The sequence below is a fragment of the Amphiprion ocellaris genome, chromosome 8 (genome assembly GCF_022539595.1).
Source record: "Amphiprion ocellaris isolate individual 3 ecotype Okinawa chromosome 8, ASM2253959v1, whole genome shotgun sequence".
Lineage (NCBI taxonomy): Eukaryota > Metazoa > Chordata > Actinopteri > Pomacentridae > Amphiprion > Amphiprion ocellaris.
The window spans coordinates 1,594,223-1,618,000 of NC_072773.1; the positions used below are offsets into that span (position 1 = coordinate 1,594,223).

Genomic DNA, 23,778 nt, shown 5'->3' on the forward strand with positions numbered 1-23,778 from the left:
AACACCTGTGGGGTCTGTGACTTCACCGCTAGTGTGCAGCCAATCACAGTGCAGCGTGAGAAGAGGTAGTGAGAAGACAGGAGTCTGTGGAGTGACAAAGTGTTTTATATAATCTGACACAGCTTCAGGTACAGTCGGTGCTCAGTGTCCAGTTCAGAGTAATAATAATAATAATAATAATAATAATAATAATAATAATAATAATAATAATAATAATAATAATAATAATAATAATAATAATAATAATAATAATAACATGAGCAGTTCTTCAAATATAGAGCCATACACTTTATACAAAATACCCTGCATATTACTGAGTTCAGCTGTTCAGTCTCTGGTTCTGCTTGTTGTTGGCCACCAGGAGGCGCCGCTGAGGCTTCGCCGTTTTCACATTTACACTTTTTAAATTCTCATTCAGCCTCTAAACCTGGAACGGTTTAAAACAACCAGAGAACCCGGAACGTTCCAGCAGCAAACGTTGACAGAACGTATTTACAGTGAGAGTTCTTTAAACAGTTTGTTCCTGAAGAGTTTTGGTTGACGACGGTTTGAGGAAATATTTGGCTAAAAGTCCGGAAACGACGAAAACCTGCAAACTGTGGAGCGAAGAAACTGAAAACCGAAACACAAAGAATCAATCTGGACGTCTGAAACCGTACAGAGTTCTCTCAGGATGCTGGTTCAGTATGTTTGATGGTTTTAATCATACTTTACCACATTTATGATGCATTTCATCAAAATTATAATGAAAAAAATCATTCAGAATCAAAAATGAGAGTTTTAGAAATATCAAACAGCTCAGATTCAGTTACCAAAATAAAATCCAGATTTAATATCTTGGAATTTAAACCGGATTTTGGGGATTTTGACTTTAACCTGTTAAATTAGAGCAACTAGAATATTAAGAATTAAAAATTTTTACCACATTTTTACCACAAAAATGTCTTCAAGTCTCAGTTTCTCTACATTTCACAACAGAAATCATCGATTATTTTACATTTTTAAGGTAAATTTTCATAACTAACTTTGATGATAGTTTGAATATTTCTGATTTACATTTAAAAAATTAGAATTTTTGATTCAGAATTATTAATTACGACTTGCTATGTTATGAAATATGATTTTGTGTTTCAGAAATTGAGAAAAAACTAAAATATACTGAGACACCAAGAATATTTTGGACAGTTATGAAAATGCATTTTCTTTTAACACTAGGAAAAAACTCTTTAAACTCTAAAATAAATGTGATGAAAGTTCCGTCTTCCATTTTTAACATTTAGTTTTCATTTGTTGATGAAAAACGTTAAATAAAAATTAAGCCCTACTTCTGGTTTTTACTTTTTCAGTTGATTTTGTCTGATTTCTGCCCAGCTCTGGGACCTTTCTACGTTTTTTCTTGGGTTAAATAAGAGTTTCTGTGTTTTCAGGTTTGGGCTGCAGCAGTTTGCAGGTCGTCTGGTTCCAACAGTCCTAAACATGAAGTGCAAAGACATGCAGCAGCAGCACCCATAGAAAACAGTCCCGTAGTGTTTGTGCAGAGTGTCGATAAAGTTCCTCAGTGTTGAATAATAAAATCCAGGAGGGAAGCAGTGAAGCCTGAGGAGGTTAAAGGTCCAGAAGTCATCAGAACTTCTGCAGGAAACAGTGGAAGCTGCAGCTTAACGGCAGTAAAGGAAAAAAAATAAACTCCTAAAAATCAGGTTTAGTTTCGGTTTTTATCAACGTTTTATTTCTATTTGGGACTTCCTGTTTGAATTCCAGCAGTTTATTTCTGTTAAAGTCATTCATCTTCACACCATGAAACTGCCTCTACCGTGCTTCACTACATGATGCTGCCACCACTGTGCTTCATATCATAATGATGCCACCGCCATGCTTCACGTGGATGTGTTGAAATAAGAAATAAATTGAAGTCCAATCTTTGAGCACAGATTAACAATTTGATTATTTGGTTCTTCAAGTAAAACTAAAATATCATTGTTTTAAAATATGGGAATATTTTTCATTTTGGAACACTCCATGTTTTAGACATAAACGCTGGTTTTTATAAAAGACTTGTTATGTTTTATAGTTTTGTCTCATTTCTTTGGAAATTTTCAGGTTTAAACATCTATTTAAATATACTTACGATAAAAGAAGTGCAACACAGGAAGGGGCAGGGCTTAGCTTTGATAGATTGCGATCAGATTCTAATAAAAACAAAAGGGTTGTTAATTAGAACATCTTTTATGTCAGGAAAATTGAATGATCTTGCAGCAACGTTTGCAAATTTGAAGCAAACTTGAAAAACAGATCTGTAAAAGTGAATTTGTCTGTGTTACGTTAATGGCTTCATCTGAAGGTGGCGCTACGCTACACGTCGCTGGACATCAACAAAACCAGCTGTTTGCCAAACGCTAAAAAAACACTCAAAGAAGAAGAAGAAAATGTTTGTTAAGCAGAGAAGGTGAAGCTCATTAAATCTTTTTAGAGAAAACCTTGAAAACTACGTCTAAAGAAACGAATCTGAGGAAGTTTTTTCAAATTTAGTTGATTCCTTTAATCAAATATCAGACTTCAAAATAAAAGTACGGAAACGCAGCCAGTGAGATTGATTTTGATTTAACTAAAACCACCAAGTGTTTTTGTCGATGGTCTCCATCCACCCTGAGCTCCTCCTAAAGACTCTGAGCTTCATCAGTTTAAAACTATAAAATCGAATTTTTAGAAGACGAAGAATCACTCAGAAAGTTCTGGAACTAAAACTCAGAAATATCCTGAGAGAAGCACATCTATTAAGTAACATGAGAGCTACGCTGACCTGCAGTTAATGGTCGACAAAACAACTTTAACACAGAATTTAATGAGTTTGGTTAATCTGCTGCTGATGTTTCAACTTCGTTTCCGTTCTCTGAGGGGTTCTGGTGACTTCTGGACCTTGGACCTCCTGGACAGTAAATCCTCCTGGTTCTGTGCTGAGTGTCGGTGCTGTGGTCGTGTTCAAACATGAACTAAATTACAATAATGTGGTTTATTAACAGTCCCATAGACGGAGGTGGAAACATCTGGAGGAAGAATCGTCTGAAGCAGCCGATCGGCGACATTTCCATCCGTCTGTTTGTCCGTTTGGACAGAAGAAGCTGCTCAGAACAGAAACTTAAAGCTGCTTTTTCATGTTTCAGCCCAAAAAAAACGAAATATGAGAGCAGCAGCTGTTTCCATCCAGGAGAGGAAACACTAAAAACATTCAGTGTTTGGTTTAATAAAAGTATGAAGCAGATAAAGAGAAAAAGTGAATGATCGGATTTATTTTCTCTATTAAATATATTTCTTGTAAGAAACACGGCGTCCTTCCAGAAACCTGCAGAGTTAAACATATTTTTGCTAATTTAGACACAAGTTTGAGATTCAAACACGACAGTGACGCTGAAGTCGGTTTATATTCATATATATTTATACATATGGAGGAAAGTCTTGTTGGGATTAAGAATCTCTTCTTTAGGAGCTTTTTTGAAATTTAGTTTCTATATTTATACGTAAACTACTGCTCAAAAGTCTGGGGTCACGCAGACAATTTCATGTTTTCCATGAAAACTCACATTTTTATTGCACAAGGGTTTTCCAATCATCAATTAGCCTTTCAACATCACTAGCTAACACAATGTAGCATTAGACTTTGGGGGAATTTTCAGGGTTTCAGGAGGTTCTAAACATCCACCATGTGGCTCTTTGGGATACCAGAGGGTTCTATAGTTCCTTGAAATAACTGAAGGACCTTGCAGTAAAGTGAGAGGGGTACAGGGTCTTTCATCAAGTTCTCGGTAACCTCTGGTTCCTGGTTCTAAGTTTCTGAGACACTCTCCCAGGCCCGAGAACACAGGAGTGATGGTTGCTGGAAATGTTCCTCTGTACCCCTATGGAGATATTCCATTAAAAATCAGCTGTTTCCAGCTAGAATAGTCATTTACCACATTAACAACGTCTACACTGGATTTATTATTCATTTCATGTTATCTTCATGGGAAAAAAAAGGCTTTTCTTTCAAAAATAAAGATATTTCTAAGTGACCCCAAACTTTGGAACGGTGGAGTATATGACATGGTTGGAGGGCATTAACCTCCACAGAAGTCTTTGTCATGGTGCCCATTGCTGCTAAACTCATCCAGGTCCTGGTGATCATGGTGAAAGCTCCTACAACTAAAAGGTGGTGTAGGAAGAACATTCTCCCATCAGTTCTGGTTGGAGGTCATTAACGTCTTTAGAAGTCCATGAACTCTGTCATGGTGCCTGTTCCTAGCTGATGCCGCCTCTGGTCTCTACAGCATTAAACAGGAAGGGGCTCCACCTGGTGGAACAACCAGGAACTACAGCTAACCTATGATACCTGACGTGTACATTATGTCAGAAAATGGTGCCAGTAACAGGCGGTCCTCGGTTTACGACGCATGCCATTTCATCGTTATGTCAGAACTGGTTACGTGGAACTAGCTGGCGAGTGGAGCGGACGAATACGTCATCATGTGGTGCTATAAGACAACTTTGTTTACATTCTCCATTGAAAGAAAATGCTTTTCTTTCAAAAATAAGGACATTTCTAAATGACCCCTAACTTTTGAACAGTAGTGTAGATGACATGGTTGGAGGTCATTAACCTCCTGTGAAGTCTTTGTCATGGTGAAACCAGTAGAATCCAACCGGAGTTCTCTGGAAGACGTCTGAAACATCATTCAGAGAAGTCCAGCTGGTTTCTCCTGAAGCTCCTACAACTAAAAGATGGTGTAGGAAGAACATTCTCACATCAGCTCTGGTTGGAGGTCATTAACCTCACAGAAGTCTTTGTCATGGAGCCCGTTGCTGCTAAACTCCCACAATGCTCTCTGCTTTAACATTAACTGTGGTCTGAGTGACGCCTCCTCTGGTCTCTACAGCATTAAACAGGAAGAGGCTCCATCTGGTGGAACAACCAGGAACTACAGATGATCTACGATACTCGAAGTGTGCATTATGCTGGAAAATGGTGCCAGTAATAGGGGGTCTTCGGTTTACGACGCATGCTGTTTCATGGTTACATCAGAACTGGTTATGTGGAACTAGCTGGTGAGCAGAGCGGATGACTACGTCGTCACGTGGTGCTATAAGATGACTTATTTTACATTCTCCATTGATAAAAACTACATTGAAGTGGCTCCCATTTTTGAAACAGTAGTGTTTGAGATGTTCATTAATAGAGGAACATCTTATTGAGATGAAGAATTTCTCCTATAGGAGGTTTTTTGAAATTTCAGTGTCTATATTTATACATATTTACAAACAAAATGGACAAATTCGGTTTCTGTAGAAAAATTAATTTACATAAAAGAGATAACTTTCCTGAAAACATCACAGACAGATTTTGCTCAATTTAAAAAATAGACTTTTTCTTCATTTTCTTGTTAATTTATCATTTGCTTTGTGTTTCAGGAAGTTTTATGTGTTTGACAATAAAGCTGAATAAATTAAATTACTTGAAGTAAATTTTCAAAGAATAAAGGACTGAAGAGTTGAAGGCAGCAGCGGAGTTTGAATGCTGGAGATCAGTCGGATCAATAACTGAAACTGATGAGCAGCCGTGTTTGTTGTTTATGGGCTGAAACATGAAGGAAGCAGCTGATTGGTCCATCCTGTGGCTCCGCCCCATCCCCCCCCCCGGCTACCACATGTAGGTCTTGGTGGTGTCGATCTGGCCGCCCCCAGGCTCCGCCCCTCTGTCGCCGCCCTCCTGCTCGTCCTCCTGGTTGTCCTTGTCCTTCTCGGCCTCGCTCTCCCACAGTGTGATGAGCGGTGGGTACAGCTCGTTCAATGGGATGGACGTGGCGTGCTGCATGTACTTCTTCAGTGAGTGTCCACAGGACTTGTGCTGCTGGATGCGGCGGCCCATGTAGACCACCAGCAGTGCCATGATGGACAGGGCGAACATGGAGCCCATGACAGCCGCCAGCGCCACGCTGCTGCGCCGCGACGCCACCAGCTCCACCGAGAAGCCTGAGTCCTTGGTGGTGACGTTCAGACAGGAAGTGTGGACTGGCGCCGGGGGGAGGGTCGAGGAGGAGGAGGGGATGGGGGAGGGGGAGGAGCTAAAGGAGGAGGTGGGGGTGGAGGAGATGGTCAGGCAGACATGGTATTGGGTGGCAGGAAGCAGGTGAGTCACATTGTACTCCTGAACGTCAACAGGAACCTGCAGAGACAAGAAGGAAGTAAAACCTGAACACACCTGAGCTTCAACTGGAAGATCAATGCTGGAGGGGAAAACAGGTCAGTTCAGACTCGACTTGGTCTGACTCCATTTACTTGACTTGTTTCAAGGTCAGCCTGAGTCACTGAGAGACTCGATTTTAACAGACTTGGATCTACTTGCCTGAACTTCTGCTTCACATCATGATGCTGCCACCACCGTGTTGACCCTGACTTGTTTTAGACTGACTCAACTCCACTGGACTCTGTTTCATCGACGTGACTCGATCCACTCGACCTCAGTTTAATAAGTGACTCGACATGACTTAACTTAAACTGGCATGGATCCACTTTCCTGAGCCTAACTTTAAATCGACTTGACTCAACTGGATCTGACTCGATTTGGCTCGACTTAATTCCATTTGAGTCACCCTAACTTGACTTGATCTGACTCGAATGACTGATTCCGTGTGACTCGACTCTACCTGATCCAAACTGATCTTATTTAACTTGACTTGGACACATTTTCTTGGACCTTATTAACTCGACTCCAGATAACTCGACTTGATCTGACTTGACTTGTTTTAGGATCAGCCTAACTCACTTAGATTCGATGTCACTCGACATTATTTAACTTAAACTGACTTGGACCTACCTGCCTGAGCCTCAATGACTTGACTCAACTTGACTTGACTTAATTCCAGTTGCGTCAAGTTGACTAGATATAACTTGATTTGACGTGACTCGATTTACTCGGCTATTTTTCTGCTGACTTGAGTTAACTTGGCTGAACCTGACCCAATTTGACCTGATTTGACTTTTCTTAACTCGACTCGACTCGACTCTATTTGACTCGCTGTCGTTAACCGGAATCGACCTGACTGGACTTGGTTTGACTTGTTGTGACGACCCGACCTGTGAGGGACTAAACGAACGTCAGAGGATTAAAGGTTGTGTTAAACCAAGTTAAACTTAAACTGGAGTTGTGTTGAGTCAGAACTCGTGGGACCTGGAGGTCCAGCGGTGGTTGACTAGCGGTACCTTTGCCGTGTAGCTGATGGTCGGGTTGTCGATGTAGATGGTGGCGCTGGTCCAGTGGGGCAGAGGGACGGGGACGTCCTGCTGGGCCTGACCCACAGACGAGGCTCCTCTGCTGGGATACAACCTCCACTCCAGAACCACCGACTGGGCGTGAACCACCTGAAGAACCAGAACCAGAACCAGAAATAGAGAATTACTGGAAGAAGTTACTGTAGATGAAGAACCAGAACACGAATCACCCGCAACCATCTGGATAAAAATTATAAGATAAAATATTACGGTTATTTAAAAAAAACAATATATATTCCACAAAAATTTGAATTTAACAGTTATTTTTTTATATTAAATATTTGACTAATATTCAGATACGTAGTTGGCCATAATAAAAATAAAACAAAACTAAACAACATTGTGTTTTAAAAAAATATATAATTAATATTTAATATATAAATTAATTAATTAATGTTAATATTTTATTTTAAAAATAAAAACGTGTAATTTTTATAAGCCCCAAAAAACTAAATATAAAAATTGCAAACAACCAGACTGACTATGCAAAAAATATAATAATGGTAATAATAATCATTATTATTTAGTTGTCTTTCAAGATTATAAGTACTTATTTATATTTAATTATTAGAATTATATTTCACCTTTATAATAATAATAAAAATAATTATCAATTATTATAAATTATAATTATAGGTTAAAATAATTATTATCATTTAGGTGTCTTTCAAGATTATAATTAATTATTATAATTATATTTCATCGTTATAATAATAAAAATAATGATGAATTATTATAAATAGTAGTTATCATAATTTATACTTTTTTGGTTTTCTTTTTTACCAAGTAAAAAATATATACAATAATTAAAACATAAAAATAAATATAAGTCATCCTGGTAGATAGTTTATTATCTTAATATTAATAACAATAATAATTTAATAATAATACTCCTAACATGTATTTATGTAGTACAACAGGAGATGAAAGTAAACATGTGTTTTTATAAATAATAACTGTCAGCAGGAACCTTGGCCAGAACCACCAGGGAGGCTGCAGCGCTGGACGTGTTGCCCGGCCACAGCTGCTCTCTGCTGGGCTCGTCGCCCCTCCAGCCCCCCTCAGAGTCCACGGACACGGAGACGCTCTTGGTGTCGGCTCCCTCGGCGTTCCAGGCCACACAGGTGTACACACCTGAGGGAGACGGACAGGTGTCAGCGAGGCGGAGTCAACAGGAGCTTCAGGTGCATGAGACTCAGACTGACCTGCGTCCGACGGCTCGGCGTGTTCGATGACCAGAGCTCCAGGTTCAGACACTCGGTGCTTCCTTTTCCTCCAGCTCAGGCCACGCCCCTCCTCCGAGATGATTGGTGCAGTCATCGCCTCTGAACTCACCTGAGCAGGTAGGAATATTCACAACGACAATCAGTCTGTGATGCATCTTTAAAGGTGTACTTTATTTATCTCTATTGCACTAAACTATTATATATATATATATATATTATAAATATATATATATATAAAAAACTACATATATATACATGTATGTATATATATATATATATATATATATATATATATAAAAAAACTACATATATATACATGTGTATATATATATATATATATATATATATATATATATATATATATATATATATATATATATATATATATATATATATATATATATATATATTTATATATATATATATACATATACATACATGGGCTGCACAGTGGCGTAGTGGTTAGCACTTTCGCCTTGCAGCAAGAAGATCCCTGGTTCGTGTCCCGGCTTTCCCGGGATCTTTCTGCATGGAGTTTGCATGTTCTCCCTGTGCATGCGTGGGTTTTCTCCGGGTACTCCGGCTTCCTCCCACAGTCCAAAAATATGCTGAGGTTAATTGATCATTCTAAATTGCCCGTAGGTGTGAATGTGAGAGTGATTGTTTGTCTCTATATGTAGCCCTGTGACAGACTGGTGACCTGTCTAGGGTGTCCCCTGCCTTCACCTGAGTCAGCTGGGATAGACTCCAGCCCCCCCATGACCCTAGTGAGGATTAAGCGGTGTATAGATAATGGATGGATGGATATATACATACATGTATGTTTTTAAAAATTTTCATATTTATTTAAGGGTGTTTCTATTTTGTTTCATTTTAAATTTTTATATTTAATTTGCATGACATTTACATATAATATTTATTATTTTATTTGAAAGCATCTATCTATCTATTTCAATGTATTTATTTTTTTGATTTTATTTTTCTATTTTTAAGCTTGTATTTATTCAATTTAATATTTGTATATATGATTTTAAATTCTTTACTTATTTGTTTGTATTTTAATATATATATTTATATTTATTTTATTTTACTTTAATGTTTTTTATTTTTATATTTATTTCATATAATTTTGAAAATATTTACATTTATATTTGTTCAAATCTTAAACATGTTTGATTTTTATATTTATTTCACTTTATTTAATTTAATTTTATTCATGTTACTTATTTATTTAAATCTATTTTAATTTCTATTATCTTTTCAAGTGGATGAAATTCCCTAAAATCTAATAAAAATATGACCCTTTTAAAAATGAAGAAGTACAGTTTTAGTCTTTAATGAAAACGAGTATTCAGTCTCAGTTTGCAGCATTTTATTTTTTATTTCTTCTTTTATTTTTAGGCTGCTTATAAAAATAAAATGATCATGAGTTCAGATTCTCAGGGTTCCTCAAGCAGCAAAGATTTTACAGTTGAGCTTCAGGAGTTTAAAACATCACGTTTCAGTGACGTCGCCATCTAGAGGTCCCAGTCAGCAGGAGGAGGACGGGGTGGATGGACGGATCCATTCATGTTCATTTTAGCCATTCTGGTTTTGTTTACAGTTGTTAAGTGTTTGTTTACAGATGTTATGTGTTTGTTTACAGTTGCTGATTTGTTTACAGTAGTTGTTGATTTGTTTACAGTTGTTGTTTGTTTGTTTACAGTTGCTGTGTGTCCGCTTACAGTTGTTTGTGTACAGTTGTTGCGTGTCTGTTTACAGTTGTTTGTTTGTTTACAGTTGCTGTTTGTTTGTTTACAGTTGTTGTGTGTCTTTAAGTATCAGAGTGCATCACAGACTCGTGGCTCCGCCCACCTTGTCTCCGTTAGGCGTCACCCAATAGAACTGGGGGACGGGGTCTGCATCTGCCCAGCACTCCAGCGTGATTGGCTGCCCGGCGCTGACGTTCATGGCGGGGGGGAAGGCGTGGGGGGAGATGTGGGGCAGGCAGCTGTTGGCCCCGCCCCCTCCCCAGCCGGCTGCCACCACTTCCTGCAGCTCCCGGCCAATCAGGTGCGGCGGGGAGGAGCAGAGGGTGATGGGGGCCTCGAGCAGCTTCAGGTGCGACTGGTTGCCCAGGTGAGGTCCCCAGGAAGACAGGCAGTCGCAGCGCAGCGGGTTGGAGTGCAGAGACACCTCCTCCAGGGAGGACAGCGAGGACAGGATGTCCCCCGACAGCAGGCTCAGCTGGTTACTGTGGAGGAGGAGGGTCCGGAGGGACGACAGGTCGCTGAGGGATGAGACAAAACGTTAGCAACAGATAGATCCTGATTAAAGGACGAGACGCAACGTTAACTAGATCCTGATTTAACCCTCCTGTTGTCTTCATTTATGGCCACCAAAAAAATATTGTTTTTTATCTGAAAAATATCCAAAAAATCAGCAAAAAAATTCCCCAAATTTCTGAAAACTTGCAAAACCTTCAGGAAGAAAATTCCAATAAGTCCTTAAAAGTTTTATTTTTAAAAAATCCCCCAAATTTGGCAAGAAAATTCGTGTAATTATTTTCAAAAAAATAAGTAAAAATCTTCTCCAAAAAATCCTGAAAATATCTAGTGATTACATATATATCAGTAAAACTTCTAATATTTTCTTTAAGAACATTCACATAAAAATCAACTAAAATCCAGCGAAATTTGCTGGATTTTGGTTGATTTTTATGTGAATGTTCTTCAATAAACATTTTTAACATTTCTTTTTTTCCACCAAAAATTGTTCAAAGATTTCCCAAAAATGTTGAAAATGTGGACATCAGAAGTTTCACTGTGAAAATATATATTTTTTCCACATTTTCAAACTTTAAACCGGGTCAATTTGACCCGCAGGATGACACGAGGGTTAAGGAGGGTTCAGGAGGACAGGGTGGATGGACGGGTCAACAAAACGCTGTTGTTCAACCAGGTTTTATGTGTCTCTTGGTGTCATTTCATGCCAGGTTTTGGTTGTTTTGTGTCCCTATATACTCATTTTTTTGTCTCCTTGTGGTCGTTTTGCATCTAGTTTTGGTTGTATTATGTCTCTTTCCAATTTTTAATGTCTCTTTGTGCTTGGTTAATGTCTCATTTTCGTCCCTTTGTGTATCTTTGTCATTTTGCATTCATCTGTCAAATTTTGAGGCCATTTTACGTCTTATTTTGGTCACTTATTGTCTCTTTGTTGTCGTGCCTCATTTGGTAGTTTTGTATCTGAGCCTGCTGTCAGCCTTCACCAGCTTCAGGAGAACAGGGTGGACAGACGGGTCAACACAACGCTGTTGTTCAACCACGTTCTATGTGTCTCTTGGTGTCATTTCATTTCATTTCAAATTTTGGTCATTTTGTGTCCCTGTGTAGTCATTTTTGTCTCTTTGTGGTCATTTTGCATATTATTTTGGGCCTCTTTCATTTCATTATGGTCATTTCATGTGTCTCTTTCCAATTTTTAGTGCCCCTCTGTGGTCGGTTAATGTCTTATTTTATGTCCCTTTACAGTCACTTTGTGTATTTTTATCATCTTGCATTCGTTTTTCAAATTTTGTGGCCATTTCATGTCTTCTTTTGGTCATTTAGTTGTTGTGCCTCATTTGGTAATTTTGTGTCTTAAAACCTGATCTTGCTGTCACTCTTCACCAGCATCTGGAGGACGTGGTGGACGGACGGGTACACAAAACACTTTAACACACAAGCTGTTGCTCTTTGTCTCTGTGTTATTTCATGCCAAACTTTGGTTGTTTTGTGGCCATATATACAAATTCTGTGCCTCTTTATGGTCATTTCACACACTATTTAGGGCCTTTTGCATCCCATTTTGGTCATTTTGTGCGTCTCTTTCCAGTTTTTAGTCTCTGTGTTTGATTAATGTCTTTAGGTTAATGTCTTTGCTCTGAATCTGCTGTCAGCCCTCACCAGCGAGCCGTTGTTCTCCCTCTCCACCTTTCCTGACAATAACTTGTGAACAGCTTCGTACCTCATCCTGACTGATTGTACCAGCCTCCGTTGTCCCGCCTACCCTCTCCAGAGCTGGAACTGGATTGGATAAGACCCGACTACAGCCTCCAATCAAACGGCTCTTCTGGCTTTAAAAGTCTTAAACAGCTGTTTAGTGAGGAGTTGATCTTGTCCCGGTGTGGTTCGGCTGGGAATCTCGTTACAGGAACTAGATGTGTTTATTTGGAGGTAAAGTCTTAGACAGGGACACTCGGATGGTTGAACATTTCAAATCAGGAAATCATTGATAGTTTTAGTTTAGGGGTGCTTCTGGTACTTCAGTTTGGTTAGAGCGGTTAGGTTTTTGGTTTAGTGGTTATGTTGTTGATAGGTAGTCTAAACTAGTCAGCTCCAAGGAAAAGTTTGCTTTTGGTGTTCTGTTGAACTGATCTTCCTTAAATCTTTGCTAATCACGGGTAGACGGTGTCTATCTGCTGCTTTTGGTAGAACCTGGTCCAGCCTTGGACTTCTGGGTTGTAACGCAGTTTATGAATCTATTTTCTCATTAACAGAAACAGAAAAGCATAAATCAGCTCAGAAAGTCACCTGAAGGCCTGCGGGTCGATGTACGACAACTTTGGGTTGTTGCAGAGCTCCAGTTTGGCGATTTCTGGAAGGTTCTGGAAAGCTGCTCGCTCCACCATCAGCAGCTCCTCCATGTTGTTCAGACTGAAGCCAAACAGAAGACAACCTCAAAACACTGACTGTGAGACAGGGAGGTACCAGAACACTGCCCTCTACAGGCCGGACAGGAACTACAGAACACTGTCCTCTAGAGGCAGAGACAGGAACTACAGAAAACTGTCCTCTAGAGGCAGAGACAGGAACTGCAGAACACTGCCCTCTACAGGCAGAGACAGGAACTACAGAACATTGTCCTCTACAGGTCGAGACAGGAACTGCAGAACACTGTCCTTTAGAGGCAGAGACAGGAACTACACAACAGTGTCCTCTAGAGGCAGAGACAGGAACTGTAAATAGCAGCTGCGTTAAACTCAATTTCAGACAGACCAAACATCAGGGACTCGGACTAGGATTATGGATTTTGCAGTCAGACTGACCTGAGCTCCTCCAGGTGTTGAAGGTTCTGGAAATCTCCCTGCTGGACTCGACTGATTGGGTTCCTGTTCAGGTCCAGGAACTTGAGGTTTGGGAGCACGCTCAGAGCGTCCCTGGGAACAGACCTGCAAGGAGGACAGTGGTTTGTCCACATTGTCCAGATTACAGACTGCTGGACTCAATGCTTTACTCTCTGAACTTCTACAAATAAAAATGAAACTGCGACGGCACCTGAGCCGGTTGTCATAGAAGGAGAGGCTCTCCAGGTAGTCGAGGCCCAGGAAGGCGGCAGATGGGACGGAGGCCAGACCCATCCCAGCCAGGACCAGGCTGTGGAGGCGGGATAGGGGCAGGAAGTTCTTCTCCTCCAAACCCAGGATGGGGTTCTCTCCAATCATCAGGATCTCCAGGGATGGCAGGGACTCGAACCAGCGACTGTCGATGGCCACAAGATGGTTGGAGTTGAGGTGGAGCCTACAAGACCGGACACAGGGCAGGAAGTCATTCAGAGACATGAAATGAGCAGAACATTGAGAAACAAAAGAAATGAAGGTAATTCTAAGGTTCTAGTCATCTGTCAGGTGGTTCTTGCGCTTAATGAAGAGGTTCTTGTGGTCACTGAGGTGGATCAAAGGGTTCTAGCTGTCAAAATTGAGTTTAAATGGTTCTGGAGGTCCTCTAGGTAGTTTTGATGGCCACTGGGAGAATCTGGTTCACTGAACAGGGTCTAAGGTTCCTCACAGGAGGTTGAATGGATCCCTTACATGGTTCTCGTGGTCCTTTAATGGAGACTCTAGTGATTCCTTTGGGATATTTGTGGTACTTGATTGGGTTCTAGGGGGAAATTAAGTGGATTTGTGCTTTAAAAAGTTCTAGTTCTGGTGGTGCCTGTGAGGTCCTAGTGATCCCTTTACGTAGTTTTGTGGTCACTGGAGAGGTTCTTAAGGTTCCATGGGTTGTTTTTGTGGTCACTGAAGAGGTTCTGGGTGTCTTGGAGAGTTTCATGGTTCACTTTGTACTTTAAAAAGTTCTAAATGTCCTTCAGATGGTCCTTTATCTGAGGTTCAAGTGACACCATTGTTGTCTTTGTGATTTTAGGGTTCTAGAGCTCCGTTAGGCGGGTTTAATGGTCCTTTGGGAAGTTATAAGCTCTGACGGTCTTTTGGGTGGTTCTAGTGGTCTTTTATGAGGAAAAGAAGAAGAAGAAGCTGTGGTTACCTCAGCAGGTTGGTGAGGCCAGCGAAGGCTTTGGGTCCGATGGAGGAGATGTGGTTGTGGTTGATGTAGAGCTCCTCCAGACTGGACAGGTTCCTCAGGCTGAAGTCCTCCAGCTCCTCGATGTGGTTCTCCTCCAGGTACAGAGTGACCAGGCGGCCCAGAGAGGACAGACCCATGGAGCTCACCTGGACGGAGACAGAAACCAGTAGAACCGGAACAGAAACAGTGTTTATGGGGCGTCGGAGTGCAGGTTAGTTACCTGAGTGAAGTGGTTCTGAGACAGGTCGAGCTCTGTCAGGTTGGTCAGACTCTGCAGCTCAGTGGTGATGGAGGAGATGTTGTTGCTCTGCAGCAACAGCAGCTGAAACACAGGACAAGAAACACATTTACATTTACAACACGCTTACAACATATTTACAACATATTTACATGTTTCAGAAAGAAACCAAGAAATCAGTAATATCTATTTTATTGTCAAAAAGTAGAGGATGACCACAATGATGTCAGCATGTGATGTCAGCGCTACCTGTGTGATGTCAGCGTTACCTGTGTGATGTCAGCATGTGATATCAGTTTGTGATGTCAGTGTGTGGTGTCAGTGTGTGATGTCAGTGTGTGATGTCAGCGTGTGATGTCAGCGTTACCTGCGTGTCAGCGGAGATGTTTGCCGGGACTCTCTGCAGGTGCAGCTCGTTGCAGTCGACCGTCCTTGCCTGGTGATACACTGACTGAGGAGTGTACCAGGGTCGCGTCTCACACACACACTGCAGAGGACACAGCACAGTGCCACCTGCAGGACACACCGTCACCAGGGAGATGAGGAAGAGCATGGAGAAGACCGCAGATCCCATGATGCACCGGGCCAAGCCAACTTCCTCCAGAAGGTGGACGGTCGGCGCATCTACACAAACACTGAGAGGAGGAAGTGTTTAGCCTTTAGCCTAGCCTAGCTTAGCATTTAGCATCTCCTCAGAAGAACACACACAGCTCATTAGGGCTAACTGTGTCAAACTCATGTTGTAGCAACCATCAACAGCAGCAGCAATTAGTCTGACAACACACACACACACACACACACACACACACACACACACACACACACACACACACACACACACACACACACACACACACACACACACACACACACACACACACACACACACACACACACAGTTTCCATCACTATGAGGACATCACCTAAAAATAACCTGCTCTGATGTTCACTGTGTTAAAGTGTTAATGTGACCAGACAGATCCCCCCCCACACATACAGTGGGGTTGGAAACGGGGACACCTTGCCTCTGGTGCCATGGCAACCAGCCAGGAAATGACATGGCAAAACAGAGGGGCGGGAGTGACCTCTGAGCTGCTCTCTGATTGGCCGGCTGCCTCTGACAGTGTCCCACATCCTGACAGTCAGAGTGTGTACGTGTGTGTGTGTGTGTGTGTGTGTGTGTGTGTGTGTGTGTGTGCATGTGTGTGTGTGCGTGTGTGTGTGTGCGTGTGTGTGTGTGTGTGTGTGTGTGTCGTCAGACAGATGTGAGGCTGCAAACATCTGGCACATCAGACATTAATAATCCTCCACCTGCTGTTTGAACCTGAAGGAGCGTGCACGAGTCCACTGGGAGCGTGCACGTGACCTCAAACCACAACATGAGAGTGGGGATTCTCCTAGAGCATCATGGGAAGCTGAGTGTGTTTGTGAGGAGGTCCGTCTGAACTCCTCTCCTCCTCCTGCTGCTCTGCAGATGGAATATTGATGAGGTGATTTTAATTATTTAACGAGTAGCGAGCGCCTCGTTAACTGTCCTGAGCGCTGGCTGTGATTGGAGGATAATTAAATCAGACACACACAGGCGTTTGTACTTACATGAGATAAGATAACACACATGTAATTATCATGCTATTAAGGAACAATAGAATGAAAACAGAAAAGATGCACAGATAAACAAACATTGTAACCGTTAAAAAAAATCTGTTTCAGGAGCAGATTCTCAAATAAACTGCAAATTTAAATAAAAACACTCCAGAAAAACGTGGACACAATATAATTCCAGACTCAAAACAACCGAAAAACATTGAACCTCGAGTCAAACACCTTCTGCTTCCTCAGATGACGTAACTAAACCCTCTGAACTAGGTTACAAGCTACTGAGAATTAGACTCACCTGCTATCTAGCTAGCCAATAGTGTTCCAGCTCTGGATAGCCCCCCCCCCACAATACCTCCAGGTAACCAATCAGAATGAACCTTTCAGCCCACCTGCTTCCTCCAGCTGCTTCTGCTAAACTCAAAAATGTCCAAAAACTCACCATATGTTGAGACACCGAAGTCTCCATGCACTGACAACACCCAGATTACTGATGGTCAACAGTGAGCATGCTGTAGGCTGATGTTGGCATCAGCTACAACTATAGGAGGATCCATAGAGTTAGCATGCTGTAGGCTAATGTTAGCATCAGCTACAACTACAGGAGGAACCTTAGCGTTAGCATGCTGTAGGGTAATGTTAGCATCAGTTACAACTATAGGAGGATCCTTAGAGTTAGCATGCTGTAGGATAATGTTAGCATCAGCTACAACTATAGGAGGATCCTTAGAGTGAGCACATTTTATAGCTAATGCAGCCAACATTAGCTTTGATTGTGGTAGTAGTAATGGGGCTAATCCAAAGTTGTTTCAATCAATCCAACTGGACTTTAAGAAGGTTCCTTGAAGACGTTTCACCTCTCAACCAAGAGACCGCCGGTCTTCCTTCACCTCAAGGAAGAGGGACACTCATTTCAGGACACCAATGTTCAGATTTTGGACAGTGAGGACAGACGGTTTGAGAGAGGCCTGAAAGAAGCCATCCATTTCAAAGTGGAGAAGCCATATCTGAACAGGGGGGTGGTCTGCGACATCATCTTTCACCATTTTACAATCAGGTCCTTTCAAAACTCCCCAAAAGAACTACTCGGCAGAATGACTCAGGTGAGGTGGCTCATGCTAACGACCACCATTAGCATACAAGGGGTCGGTGAAACTCGCATTTCAACGACCCCCTTTGTCACTCCCTGGCTCCCAACGACCATCGTTGAGGAGCCAGACGGGCCTTGGCAATGGTCGTCGGAATGTGAATAACACTGACCACACCTTACAGAGGTTATAAGCTGAGGCAACATCAACCACCACCAGAACTGAAGAAGCCTCTTGGATGAGAGGTGAAACGTCTTCAAGGAACCTTCTTAAAGTCCAGATGGATTGATTTAAACAACTTTGGATAACCATGACCTGGATGAATGAGAAACTACACAGACATAATGGGGCTAGCTTTAATGGTAGTGATTACAGTAATGTGGCTAACATTAGATAGATAGATAGATAGATAGATAGATAGATAGATAGATAGATAGATAGATAGATAGATAGATAGATAGATAGATAGATAGATAGATAGATAGATAGATAGATAGGTAGATAGATAGATAGATAGATAGATTAAACCTTTATTGATCCCGCAGCAGGGAAATTTTCATTAGCTTTGATAGTAGTAATAGCAGTAATGTGGCAAACAGTAGCTTTGATAGTGGTAGTAGTAATGTGGCTAACATTAGCTTTGATAGTGGTAGTAGCAATGTGGCTAATGTTAACTTTAATGGTGGGAGTAGTAATGTGGCTAAGTTTAGCTTTGATGGTGGTAGTAGCAGTGTGGCTAACGTTAGCTTTGATGGTGGTAGTAGTAATGTGGTCAAGGTTAGCTATAATGGTTGGAGTAGTAATGTGGCTAATCTTAGCTTTAATAGTAGCGATAACAGTAATGTGGCTGATGTTAGCTTTAATGGTAGTAGTAGTAATGTGGCTAAGTTTAGCTTTGATGGTGGTAGTAGTAATGTGGCTAATGTTAGCTTTGATGGTTGGAGTAGTAATGTGGCTAATTTTAGCTTTAATAGTAGCGATAACAGTAATGTGACTAATGTTAGCTTTAATGGTAGAAGTAGTAATGTGGCTAATGCTAGCTTTAATGGTAGTAGTAGTAATGTGGCTAAGTTTAGCTTTGATGGTGGTAGTAGTAATGTGGCTAACATTAGCTTTGATGATAGTAGTAGAAATGTGGCTAACGCTAGCTTTGATGGTCAGATCTCTGTAAAAACTGGACCACTGAGGGACTTTCAAGATGTTAAACTTTAATTTAAACCAGGAAAAGCATCTGTTGGCTTCTCTCCTGCTCTCTGTGCTCATTAAACTACATTCTAATCCAGCTGAACTACAATAAAGCTGCTCCAGATGTTTGTGTTGTCAGACAGCAGAACGAGGACGAAACAGTGAAACTCACCCAGATGACATGCTAACATGCTAACCAGCAGTAGCTTCATTTAGATTTTATAACATCGTCTGACAATCTCACTAAACACAGAATTCACAGAGATTCCATGTAAAATGATACTCAGAGAGAGAAGATAGAAAGTCTCGTTCATCTGTCAATCACAGTCTTCTTCCTGAAGGGGGCGGGGCCAGCAGCAGCTCATTTAAAACTACAGGAGATAAAGACTCATGAATACATCAACCATCTTAGTGTTGTTTTTAACTTGAACACTGAAGATCACATTCTGGGAAAATAATAACAGAACATTTTATTAATTTTAAGTGAAGTCTCCAGTACGTTCACTGGTTCTACTGAGTGGAATCTGAGTGTTTCTGTTTTGTCCAGAATCAACTTTCCTGCTCAGTTTTTATTCCTACACAGACGAATGAACAGAATTCATCCATTTCAGCAGCGACCAGGTGAAGAGCTGTTTACTCAAATCAGCACCACAAAACAGAAAAACCCAATGACCATGAAGAGCGAAGAGACATAAAACCAGCACCAACACTCAGTCTGGATCTCTGTGAGTCTGTCAGGTTTCATCATGTCCGGTTGAACGTTCTCCAAGGAACCTTCAGGATGATCTGAGAACATGAAGCTGAGTCGCCGTTACCGTGGAAACCCTGAGAATGTAAAGCTGAAGAGAAGAAACTCTCTGACCTATTTTCATTCACGAGAATCTGTTACGCAACCAGGAGAGAACTCAGCGTCCTTCAGCCGGTCAGAGACACCGAGACCATGTGATCCGGTCAACAGGAAGTGGACTCTAAGATCCAAAAATCACAAGTTCTAAAGTGAAACCAGCCAATTCAAACCTCAAGAACCAGAATTCTGCAGCGCTAAAGTCTGAAAGACAGACGAAAATGTACAAAACCAAAACCAGAACTGACTGAACAACACCTCCCTAATGAACAATCAGAAACAAATCCTAGAGAAAGACTGAACTGAAAGTTCAGGTACTGATATGGACTGGGTCTATCTATGTCTGCATCATGGTTCCACATGGAAAACAACTGAACAGAGGAAGAGAAAAATCTGACTGAGAGACTTGACAAAGATGGAAAAGATCCAGGAAGATCAGTGAGCAACTAAAAACCAGTGAAGCACAGAGTCAGCAGGAATCAGGAGGTCTAGAAGGAGTCACAGTTCCACTAATCAGGAGGTCTAGAAGGAGTCATAGTACCACTAATCAGGAGGTCTAGAAGGAGTCATAGTTCCACTAATCAGGAGGTCTAGAAGGAGTCATAGTTCCACTGATCAGGAGGTCTAGAAGGAGTCATAGTTCCACTAATCAGGAGGTATAGAAGGAGTCATAGTACCACTAATCAGGAGGTCTAGAAGGAGTCATAGTTCCACTAATCAGGAGGTCTAGAAGGAGTCATAGTTCCACTAATCAGGAGGTATAGAAGGAGTCATAGTACCACTAATCAGAGCTCCTAAAATGACCCCACAGACAGGGAACTACTTTCTCCATCCAGCTGTAAAAACAGACGGCAGCTGCTTCAGACTTGGTTCAGGGATTCTCCATGGAAACCAGAGTTAGTGTGAAGCTCAGACAGTGTGAAGGAACCTTCAGAACATCAGCCTCTATGGACAAAGAACCAGAACTAAACCTGGTTGCTGCTCAGAACTAAGCTTCCAGATGAAGAACATGAGAAGAAGCCTGATGGACGCTGGAGAACATTCTTTGGTCAGATGAAGATACATTAGTTGGGCTCAGATGGAGTCTAGATGTTTGGTGAGAACCTGACCATGAAGGTAAAGTCCTGACAGTGAAGCACGGATGACATTTCTAGATGCAGCATGAACGTCTGAGGATGAACCAAACTACAGTCTGACCAGATGAAGAAGAAGGAGAACATCTGAAGATCAACAACACACCAGAACTTCTAGAACAAAGTGGAACCACAGTGAAAACATAGTCCTGACAGTGAAGCACGGAGGTGGAAGTATAATGATACGGGGCTGCATGAGAGCAACAAAAAATAAACTTAAAAATCTGAAACTGTGAAACAAAATCCCATTTTTTGAAGAAAACTTAAATTAGTTAAAATAAAAATGATTTGAATACATCAGTAAACTGAGAACAATTTCACAAAAAAACAAAAATATTATTTAATAGATGAAATATTTTTTACTTTTTTGGCATCTCAGATTTCTTTATTATTATTGTTGTTGTTGTCGTTTAGAGTGCATCATCTTCTATCTTGAGTTTGTTTAGCATCAGTGTCTGAATCTAGAGATCCACAACTGTATCTGATTTGTTTCAAAACTGTTGTTTGTGATTAATTGATCAGTTTCAGTTAATTTTATGTGTACACAAACTATAGACGTCACATCTAAGATTAGATCATCGTTATTTGTCCTGAAATAAATGATTTGACCTGACGTTGGTCAGAAAACAGGAGAATAAATGCAGAATAGCAATAAGATTTAACACATTAGTAAAAATATAAACAGTAAACTAAAGTAAAAATAGAGAAACACTCTAACTGCACTGATCCAGATACTGAACATGATCATGAATTAAAATGAGTTTCATGTCTGTTATTTTCTATTTTCCATCATTTCCTTCCTATAAAAACAGGATTTTATTTCCCTTCCAGCCTCCAGGATGTTGGAACATTAATCTCCCTGATATTCAATCATATTAATCATTAATAATAATAATAATAATAATAATAATAATAATAATAATAATAATAATAATAATAATAATAATAATAATAATAATAATAATAAATCTCCCGTCAGATTGCTGAGAATCCGCCTCGAACCTCCGGAGGACAGACCAGCCCCTCACCTTCTCCTCCGCCTGCAGCTCCGCCGCTCCGAGCCGCAGCGGCTCCGCAGGCCGGACACAGGCGCTCCGAGCCGGGCAGAGTCCCGCACAGAGGCCGGGGCAGAGAGCCAGCCGTAACGGGACCGGGACCAGGACCAGGACCAGGACGGGTAGGAGGCTGGAGCTTCAGCGGTTCGAGGCTTCGTTGATCCGGATGGAGGCGGACCGAGTCACGCTGCTTTTATCCCGAGCATCCCTCCCTCCTGTCCTCTATCAGGTCCGCAGCTGACTCCGCAGCAGCCAATGGGACTCGCAGGCCGCCGCCCGACGGACCAATCAGAGGCCGGATGCTGCAGCGAGAGGAGGGAGGGGGCGGGGGGGTCTGATGGCATGACGTAATGCTCCAGCTTCTCTTCTTCTTCGGTGGTGTCGGTCTGCGGTCATCAGAGGAGAAGAAGAAGAAAGAAGTTCAGACAGATTTGGAGGAAAAGTTTCATCTTTATTTCACAAGTTTAGAGGAAATAAACAGAAAACTAGAACATTTAAACAGCAGGAAGGTGAGAGTTTAACTTCATGTCCAAGAGATGTGGAAAAAATGAACAAACTGCAGTAAAAAATCCAAATATTATTATTAAAAATAAACACAGAGTTACTGACACCTTATGGAGCTGATGGACGGGACGATAGATCAAGGTTTTAAACATTTAATTCAGTTTAATTTCATTTTCTCCTCCAACTAAATAAATCAGAACTCATTTTCCCTCCTTGACAATCCAAAGCACCAAAACACAAAACATGGAATGCAGTTCTGACATTTATTAAGATTCTTCTCTTTTCTGTTTTATTTCTTCTAATATAGTTAATTATTAAAACCACAAAGAGACTAAAAGAGAGACAAAAACTCAAACTGAAGAGAAACAACTGAATGTGGAACAAAGAATGAGAGATAAAGAAAATAACATAAAGAAAATAATAAAAGTCTAAATAAAACTCAACAGACTGGCCTAAGCTTTGATTTAAAGTCTTTTAGGAACAAACAGCTTCTAGAAACTGATTGTTTTCAATTTCCAAATGTCACAGCATCATTTAGTGAAACTATTTTAATTAAAAACACCCAAACAAAGACAGAACAGCTCCAGTGAGCAGTTATTGTTATTATTATTATTATTATTATTATTATTATTATTATTATTATTATTATTATTATTATTATTATTGATCTCCTCCATCACCAATGATCACATCAGTTCAGATGTCTGCAGCAGATTTAAATAAGCCTGATTATTATTAGGAGATGAAGCTGAAACATATAATGCTCCTCCTAAAGGTTCACATTCAAACACACATTTTCAAACTTTATTTGAAAAAGCTGAGGTGTTTGTAGAATTAAACCAGCAGCAGAAGCAGACCAGGTGTAATCTGACACCTCTATGATGTCACAGCCTCCAGGAAATGAGCGGTGTGAGTCACAGTTACTGTCCATGATGAAGACGAGGATGAGGTGATGAAGGATGACATCAGAAAATTCAGAGCAGAGACACAAAGTTCAGAAAGAATCAGTGGAGATGAAATCATTTCACTGCAGAAACACGGCAGTCAGAGGTCAAGAGAGTTCAAGAGAGAGACTAGGAAGGGAGGCCACCAAGACAACTATGACTCCTCTGAAGGAGAAAGAGACTAGGGAGGGAGGCCACCAAGACTCCTATGACTCCTCTGGAGAAGAAAGAGACTAGAGAGGGAGGCCACCAAGACAACTATGACTCCTCTGGAGGAGAAAGAGACTAGGGAGGGAGGCCACCAAGACAACTATGACTCCTCTGAAGGAGAAAGAGACTAGAGAGG

The 23,778-nt window shown here is 41.0% G+C and overlaps 1 protein-coding gene across 1 annotated transcript; it reads right to left on the reverse strand.

The window, feature by feature from the left end:
• Positions 1 to 89: 89 nt before the first annotated feature.
• si:ch211-180f4.1 (uncharacterized protein LOC100144405 homolog) lies at positions 90 to 22,090 on the reverse strand. The gene is made up of 12 exons (XM_023262530.3): positions 21,958 to 22,090; positions 15,451 to 15,718; positions 15,066 to 15,167; positions 14,807 to 14,991; positions 13,820 to 14,062; positions 13,591 to 13,713; positions 13,076 to 13,198; positions 10,380 to 10,794; positions 8,505 to 8,634; positions 8,270 to 8,433; positions 7,231 to 7,389; positions 90 to 6,193 (listed from the first exon to the last, which is right to left on the reverse strand). The coding sequence occupies exons 2-12, from the start codon at positions 15,655 to 15,657 to the stop codon at positions 5,669 to 5,671; spliced, it is 2,376 nt and encodes a 791-aa protein (XP_023118298.2). The 5' UTR covers positions 15,658 to 15,718; positions 21,958 to 22,090; the 3' UTR covers positions 90 to 5,668.
• Between the last annotated feature and the right edge of the window lie 1,688 nt (positions 22,091 to 23,778).

Coding starts and splice junctions, on each gene's coding strand:
- si:ch211-180f4.1 (XM_023262530.3), bottom strand. CDS start 15,657: ATGGGATCTGCGGTCTTCTCCATGCTCTTCCTCATCTCCCTGGTGACG. Junction 13,714..13,819: donor TTCTATGACAACCGGCTCAG/GTGCCGTCGCAG, acceptor TCCTCCTTGCAG/GTCTGTTCCCAGGGACGCTC. Junction 8,635..10,379: donor TGACGCCTAACGGAGACAAG/GTGGGCGGAGCC, acceptor CTACCTGCTCAG/GTGAGTTCAGAGGCGATGAC.